The sequence below is a fragment of the Triticum aestivum genome, chromosome 7A (assembly GCF_018294505.1).
Source record: "Triticum aestivum cultivar Chinese Spring chromosome 7A, IWGSC CS RefSeq v2.1, whole genome shotgun sequence".
In the NCBI taxonomy this organism is placed as follows: Eukaryota; Viridiplantae; Streptophyta; class Magnoliopsida; order Poales; family Poaceae; genus Triticum; species Triticum aestivum.
Window position 1 is genome coordinate 543,304,509 of NC_057812.1, and position 8,671 is coordinate 543,313,179.

General features: G+C 41.0%; 1 protein-coding gene across 4 annotated transcripts in view; it reads left to right on the forward strand.

Annotated features, from left to right (window-relative positions):
• The window catches only part of LOC123148071 (uncharacterized), a 6,837-nt gene extending 1,967 nt beyond the window's left edge, over window positions 1-4,870 (forward strand). The window contains exons 3-9 of one of the 4 annotated variants that reach the window (XM_044567428.1): window positions 923-996; window positions 1,119-1,208; window positions 1,806-1,949; window positions 2,511-2,562; window positions 3,578-3,651; window positions 4,363-4,473; window positions 4,580-4,870. In XM_044567428.1, the coding sequence (XP_044423363.1) occupies window positions 923-996; window positions 1,119-1,208; window positions 1,806-1,949; window positions 2,511-2,562; window positions 3,578-3,651; window positions 4,363-4,473; window positions 4,580-4,673 (639 nt within the window). In that variant the 3' untranslated portion in view covers window positions 4,674-4,870. Of the gene's footprint in view, window positions 1-922; window positions 997-1,118; window positions 1,209-1,805; window positions 1,950-2,510; window positions 2,563-3,577; window positions 3,652-4,362; window positions 4,503-4,575 lie in introns of all 4 variants that reach the window. The other 3 variants (XM_044567431.1, XM_044567430.1, XM_044567429.1) reach the window with 3 other exon arrangements.
• The last annotated feature ends 3,801 nt before the right edge of the window (window positions 4,871-8,671 follow it).

Here is an 8,671-nt window from a genome sequence, read left to right on the forward strand (position 1 = left end):
CACTCTATCTTAACTAATGTTATCGTTGACACCATTGTTTTTAAGGCGTCCCGCCTTGGACGCTTAGGCGATAAGGCGCCCCCCCAGCGCCTTACAAATATGCCCGCCTTAGGCGCTTAGGCGTCCGCCTTAGGCGCTTAGGCGTCGCCTAGGCGATAAGGCGCCCCCCCAGCACCTTAGGTCGCCTTACCGCCTTAAAAACTATGGTTGACACATTGTTTGGAGATTGCACAGATTTGTATTGATCCTTAGATCCTTATGGCATATATATCACCAAGAAGACAACATTTTTGTGCGGCTAGCTTTGGAGAGAAGAGAAACTAGAGATTGGAATGTCAATGAATTTAATGTTTCTTTTTGCTGATATACATAACAGCCTTTATATGAGAGTACCTAAACAATTGAAGTAATTAATGCATAACATATCCAATTAATAAAGCTAACAATAATTGCAGCTTCAAGATGAGATGTGCAGTCCAGCTAACTAACTTGCCAACTCCCTAACCAAGCTAGGAGGCATATTGTTAAAAAAAGCGAGGAGATACTCTTCTATAACCATGTTTGCATGACATTTTTGCATCAATTCCTGCTTGTGCACGAAGTAGTAAATTGTCAAAGCCAGTATTTTTTCTGTTTCATTCAAACTAGCTATTCTGCTTGATTCACAGAGATTTTTTTTACGCGAAACAGCGAATTTACGGAGTCCACATTTTATATATGTAGACTTGAGGCGTTGCTAACATATCCAATCAATGCATCGAGACGCTTTCCTAGCGTTGTCTGAAAGGATGCTTGGTTCTGCAGGGATTGAGCACTGAATGTTGGCTTAGTTTTGCTATCGGTCTACAGAATGTGGACATAAACACTCTGTTTCCAACTTCTGCTAGAGATTGAACTGTTTCTTTCATTTATGATCTTTCAGACTTGGGTCGTCTACAAGGAAGGAAATTGGATTAGTTCTATCTTCTGGGTAGTACTGTTGGTTTGTTTCGGCAGGTATTCTTTTCTGCAAATAATCTATTATCCTCTGACTTATCATGGCTTGTTTCACAGTTCTGTTTGACTGGAGGTGTTCTATTCCACTTAATGTGACGTTATTTTTTCTTTTACTTTTTCAGTGCCACTACATGTGCTTATATTGTTAGCAAGTTATTTGAGATAACATCTTCAGGGCTTTCCCAAAATCCGCTTGATCTTTTGTTGCTCAGGTATATAATCGAATTCTTTTCCATTATATGCATGATACGGATTCATTTGGATCAACTATTTTTTTTATATCATAATAGAGGATTTAATAACTGCAACTATGAAAAGAACTGCATTAATCAACAGTCGTTAACATTATATCGAAAATTCAATTTTAGCTTTGACGGTATTCCTTTGCATCATGGATTATTGATACTTATTCTGTTTATTTTGCTTGCATTAGACAATTCTTATGCCATTATTGTACACTGTGATGATAGTTTCTGAGCTCTTGTACTTATTCTGAACTTCTAGTTCCTTGTCCATGCAAATAAAGGAATATTAATAAATTATTTCAAGAAGACATCATTTCCACATTAAATGACTAGTTTTGTGTTATCTGAACAAAATGAGCATCTGGAGTCACCTTGTTGGTGCAATGCCTGCAAAATTCTAGTGTGCCACAGTTGCTCAGTACTTTTCACTGCATGAATAAGGAGGAATGAAGATGACTGCACTATGGCACGTCAAGTTGAAATGAAAAGAAACAAATTTTAGCTCTTCTATTTCGTGCTGACGCTTATCTCAAACTTAAACGGATTAGGCATCTCTTTTTTCAGGCAAGATAATCTACCCGAAAGGAAGTGTTCTTTTGTCGTCATCGGGAGAACTATTTTCAGCATTTTGGGCATACTCATGGCTGCACTTGTCACGTATACTGTCATTACAGATGGACTGCCTTTCAGGAAGGATTTGTTGACACCGTAAGTGAATATATTCATAATTCGCATCCGTCAGTTTCTTAGAACTGTGTTTTGATGTATTGTGTGTCCAGTTAGATGTAGCAGATAAAAGACTGAAGGTAGCAATCAGATACTAGACTACAGAACCTTAGAATAGACAAAAGTCCTAGATAGTTTCAAAACATAAAGTAAGCATGAGATATAGGAATCGTGCTAGAAGCACATCTATGCTGAAGTTGCAGTTAGGAGTTAATTTTAATGCTCACGTCCATGAGTACCTAGCTGTGTTACTCAGTAAGTTGTAACACAGTACTACCTGGCACTCACCATAGTTGTGGACAAGACTAGGAGTCCATCCACAAAAGAAAGAGAATCATTAGAGGCATGACCCAAGTAAATATTGTAATGGTACTCACATTTGTGAATATTTTCCATTGATTTAAAAATTTAGGTACTCCTAACTAGATATATTTTCTCATTCACTATGCAAACTCTGATTTTTTGGGTACTTTTGGTTGGATTACCTAATTTTACTGATGTTAACAATTGGAAAACTGAACTTCACAATTTTCTTGTGCACAGGTGGATGGCTGCAACCTTAATTGACTTCTATATAAATGTCTTTGCAATATCGGTGAGAAATCTTCAAATCTTAGTGGTTGTTCAAAGCAATTAGAGTTTACTTCATGGAGTTATACATACCTTAACCTGACTCACAAAAGTACATTTCTAAGGGAAGTTTCCAAACTACACATTCTGTGACATACCTGTCAAAATGGCACCCGTATTCTGTCAAAAATGAAAATAAGAATGGAACATACTAAATTCCTGTTTGAACCTTATCAGCAGGGTGAACATATAAGCAGCAATGGTAATATAGCGCCTACTGCTAGCTGACACTGCTAAAGTGGTATGGACAGGGCTAAGATACTTAGTCCCACACAGTGCTACTCTGTAAAGATGATGATCCATCACTTGCCCGTTTGGGTGGTGTGGCAGCTTCATCCCAAACACCAAATGGTAGAAATAACCATGTGTTGTTTCAACATGGATGCGCTCATATAGTCTGTTGACTTGAATAGATAGTCACTGTTTGGTGTTAAGGTGTATCAAAGAAAGTGTACTTTTTTTAGTCTTTTCTTTCTCAAAATTGCTGTTTGTGGCAGTTTCGCCAAAGCATACATAGCTTCATGTCTTCATAAATGCACTGTCATTCATATTTCAGCTTGTGCAGCGGATGAAATAATGTTTTCCCTATTAAAACTACTAGTATTGGTTCTGTTGTTATTTGGGTTGCCCATTAAACTTGGTTCTAAATCCTGATCATGCGATGGTATTTAGTTCATGTCAATGGTAAAAAAAAGAGTAGTTGTATTTTGTTGTCAAATCATATTCCACTAAATTTAATCTATAATATTTTCTGCATACACTGATTGCAGTTTACGTCCAACTTTCTTATCTCCTCTTTGAAAATTCGCAATGTCAGTATTTTGTAATTACCTTGATGGTGGTTATATTTGTTTTGTTCAGTAACTTCTGTAGTTCTAGCTGACAAAATTATTTCTTGGTTGGGAGTGTATACTCTTGTATTTTACTCCCTGATGTGCAACACAAGGTCAAGTGGTTAATCTTTGATGACATGTCAACAGGTATGGGTTGTTCACAGGGAGTCGACTTGGATCTCAGCAGTCATTTGGATATGCTTGTTGATATGCTTTGGAAGGTACATAATTCTTTTTGGGGGCTTTCAACATACAGTGTCTTAGCGTATCACTACAGTACGTTTGGAATCTCCTTGTGGTTCATACAACATCAATATAACCGCATTACTTGTATCAACATAAGGTGTAATTAGTAGTACGGCTATACATATCAAATACAATAATCACTGGGAGTACTAACTAACAATGGATCTTTTGTCCATGCTGATGAATTATTACCATCAGATGTTAGTCGTAATTTAGTATGAGTTCTAGCTTTTATGTTTTTCATGCTAGGTGCAAGATGCACACGTTCTAATACTATATATATAGGGAATATTATTCAATGTTCTCTCTAGTAGTCCCCTCCAGGATTATTTTTGGTTGATATGTGTGAGCTGCTTTCTGAATTACTACCTCTGTTCACTAATTGGCAGTTCAATTTGAGCTGCCAAAACATCTTACGTTAGTGAACAAAGGTAGTACTATGTTGTACAGCTCTAGTTATGTAAAGCTGTAATATATACTCCCTCCGTCCCAAAATTCTTGTCTTAAATTTGTCTAAATATGGATGTATCAAGTCACTTCTTAGTACTAGATACATCCGTATCAAGACAAATCTAAGACAAGAATTTTGGGACGGAGGGAGTACTTGTTAATGTTAATATGCAGCATCGAGTATTTATTTGTGTATGGAGCTTATTTACTCTTATCCACTTTTTTCTTTGTTGTAGCATCACGACTTGTGGGTACATTGTGGTTCAACTTCTACAAGTGTCATACCAGGACCCAGTCTACCATCTGCTACTGAATTCCCATAGCAAGTATGGAGCTGCACCCTCACAGTAATCGTCGATCCTCTTCTACTAGCCTGGTTAGCTTACGGTTGGTGTAAACTTTGCTTGGCATACAGTCATTTATGTGGCGTTTACCTGTTTAAAATGTAGGAAGATCTGAAAACTCATTGAAGGGGGATATGTTCTTGGTACACAATAATGTCCCCTCTGTTCATAAAGGTGCCACAATAAAGGGTATACCAGAGTAGCAATTAGAGAGAGAGAGAGAGAGAGAGAGAGAGAGAGAGAGAAAGAGAGAGAGAGAAAATCTTCGTGGAATGGAATGATTTCTTAACGAAATTGAAGCTCCTTCACTTGTTATTGTCTCAAAGGTGGTTTTGTAATTGTATATCAAATCGAATTGCTTGGTAAATGATGGACAGCAGATTCTTCTTTTTTGCGAATACGCAGAAGGCTTGCATATCTTTTCATTGATAGTGCCAGAGAAAGTGCAGGGGATACAAGAGGCACTACAGGAGTGCGTACAAGAACGCGACGTGAGTGTACCAAGGCAAAATGGTAGAGGAAAAATGAAATAGACACACCAACAAGTCCCTACCACAAGGATATAGCCTAGCATTCTCTTGTCATATTGCTCTGCCTAAATAATGGATGACAAATAAGCCATGTTTGTTTGGGTTTGAGCTTTGGCTTGTGGAACTTTTAGGCCCCTAGAAGCACAAACCTAAACAAAGAAATAATATGTGTGCTTAGCTTAATAGAACCATCTTAAAAAATGCACTGAGAAGCAAAAAGCCCCTCCAGATCGGCTTCCCACCCCTTCGGCAAAGCTTGCCCTTCAACTTCACTGTAACTACAACCAAAATTTCTCTCGTCTCGCACCCTCACCACATTTTCCTCCTCCGTCCACTCCGGAGGGTGGAGGTCGCGCCTCCCCCAGCTGGATCTCTCCACTGTTCACCTTGCCTCCTCCTCCCCGAGCTGACAACTCGCTCTCCTGCCTCCTCCTTGCCCCTTTGACCCAGCATCGCCGCCATCTTCCCTCTCGCTTCGGACCGTGGAGCGCCGATCCTTCCGAACGACAACAAGGACGAGAGCGGTGCCAATGATGTCGTGTGTAAAAGATAGGATGCCAACGGGAGCGGACCATGCCAGAGCGGAAGGAGTTTCGAGATAGGATCTGAGTTTGCCCGTCGACGACGAAGAGACGTGACCAGAGGCAACCTAAGCTCCACAATGATGACCCCAAGAGGTTGACGATGCAATGCACCGCCAAGATACGTCCAAGGGTTTTCACCCAGAGCCTTGACGCGGGAGAGGGATCACAACGACCACCCCTCCCCCCAAGAGGGGCATGACACCCGCATGCATCGCCGCCGCCGCCGCCGTCGGACGGCGAAGCTTTTGCCTACAGGCTCCCCCACGCCACAACGAGGTACCACAGTCACCATGATCGTCCCCACCTAATCTAACCTCCACACCTGATTCGGGAGACACCACACCACCACCAGGATCCCCACAACCTCGCTCCTCGCCCTCCACACAGTCAAGGAGAAAAGCCACCACCACCGCCACACTGCTCCCCGTAGAGCGGAGGTGGCCAACGGGCTGGCTAGCCTAGGCACGACACAGCCTAACCTGCCCGTAAACGAGCCTAGCACGACATGGCACGCAAAGCCTCGTTTATAAGTGGGTCGTGTCATGCCGACACACGAGCCTTGCCTCCGGGGATGTGCATGGTGCATTAACTAAACGGGTCGTCCCGGGCCCATGTGACCTTTATGGATTCTGGGCCTTTTTGGAAATTCTGCCTAAAAGGGCTAAATGTAACCCTAAACGGGCAAAAAAGTGTGCATGCCTGAATGGGCTGCGTGCCCTGCTCTCCTGCCCACCACGTGCCTCGGGCGCGCCTATGCCTAGCCTATAAGAGGTGAAAGGTAGCCTCGCCCACGCGTAGCTCCTACCGTGGTGGGCTGACCCAGTAGGACGTGGGTTCGCTACACTGACGTTGCGCTAAATTTGATTTTTTTAATTGGATATATTTTGAAACCTTAAATTTACTTATTTCTAAAATATGAATTTGGAAAATGTTAGCACAGTATAAAAAATCTTAGCACAATTAAACAAATGTCGATAGCTTTAAAATAATGTTCATGAGAATAAAATATGCCTCTGTTTAAAAAAAAGTATGTGAAAATTTTGAAAATGTGTATACAATATACAAAAATGTTCACGTAGTATAAATAAATGCTTCGTACCATTAAAAGCAATGTGGATAATATTTCAAACAAAATAATGTTTATACAATGTAAGAAAATGTTTGTGTAATTTAGGAAATCTTTTATTGCCACTGAAAAAACCACGAGACATTTTAACAGGAACATTCACGTGTTTATGAAAGAAAGTCCGTGAAAGTTCTAAACATGTTTATGCAATGTACAAAAATGTTATCGTAGTTTACAAAAATGTTTATTGCCACTAAAAAATGTTCAGAATGTATTTGTAGAAATGCTAACCATGTATTCAAAAGTGTTCAAAACATACTTTAAGAAAGATCGTACATCATGTATTTGAGAAATGTAATACATAAAAAATGTTCACGGGTACACTAAAAATGTTCACGTGTACACTAAATTGTACTGAAAAAGTAGACATGTGTTAAAAATGAAAAATGAGGAAAACAGAACAAAGAAACATAAAGAAAAATAAAAGAATACTAAAGTACAACGAAGAAAGAAGAAAACCAGGGAAGAAACAAAGAAAACAGAAGGAAAAAAGAAAAAGAAGACGAGAAAACCGAAGAAAAACAAAGAATAAAGAAAAATAAACAAAGAAAACAAGAAAATTGATAATAAAAAATTAAAGAAAATGAAGAAAAAGGAAAGACAAGACAAGAAAAACCCAATGAGGACCGAGAAAGAAACAAAGAAAATGAAGAAAAACAAAAAGAAAAAAACTGAATAAAGACCAATAAAGAAACTAAGAAAACCAAAGAAAAAAGAAAAAAAACAAAGAAAACCAGAACAAACGCAGCCACCATCGAGCGAGCGAATGAACGCATGAAAATGGCCCGGCCTAAATACTGTAGTGCGGAGGAGAAATCTTCAGACGAGCATACCATACAACTCGCTATAAACAAGATATAGTGGCCCCGAGGTGAGAGCAACTAATCAAAGAGCACTCCTTCGGTACCCTTTCAAGGGTCATTTGGAATAGGCTGACTTGGCGCGCTCTTAGCCGTCATGTGCCTGCGATTTTTTTTATTTTTTCGCATGCATTTTTGACTTTTTAGATTTTTTTACTTTTTGGTTTTTCACCAATCTTTTTTAGCTTTTGGACAAAAAATGTATTAAAAAAATTATGCGAAAAAATGTTTTCTTTTTTTCTTCCATAAGAGGCACATATTTGCTTCCGCGAGAGGCACAGCCCCGTGCCTCTTGGAAACAAAAAAAAAACGTTCCTTTCGCGAGAGGCACGGGTTTGCTTCCGCCGTGCCTCTCGGAAACCGCGATAGGCACAGGTTTGCTTTCGCGAGAGGCACGGTCGTGCCTCTTTCGTAAAGAAAAAAAAGCGTGTGCTCTTGGTTCTGTTTTTTCGTCCGATTTTTTCATGAAAAATAATTCATCAAAACCTATCAACATAGGATGGTGGGCCAGGCCACAAACGCTACCGGGCTGGCCCGCGGTATTTGGCCAGGTCTGCTGGAAAGCCAACCACGCGGCCTGCGCCGCCCCGGCATCCGAGAGCCCCCAACCGTTTCTGAAAAGAAAAAGCCCCCAACCTCCGCACCACCGCCGGCGCGTGAGTTATTTACCCAAAACCACCACATTATGGGCTAGGATAACAGATCAGTACCATATTTGAGGCAGGGCACAAAAAACCACCAACAATGGGACTAATCTGTAACGCGGAGCACTGACGGCGGAATTTGGTCGCGAAAACAGCGAAACTGACAAATTGGATCCGCATGTCGGGCTGACATGGCGTGCGTATGTGGACAATATGCTGACTTGGACAATAGGTCCCACCTGTCAATGACTCAAGTATTTGTTTTTTTCTACTTCTTCCCCTTTTTTTATAGGCATTTCAACGAACATTTTGTGGGCACCCCGCAGGCCAGAGCGCCGCTGCCATGGAGAAGCGGACTCATGTTCGTCGGCCTGGGCGCACGGCGGGCTGGGTGCTCCTCGTCGGCCTGGGCGCGCGGCGGGGCTGGGCGCTGCTCGTCGGCCGGCGCGGCGAGGCT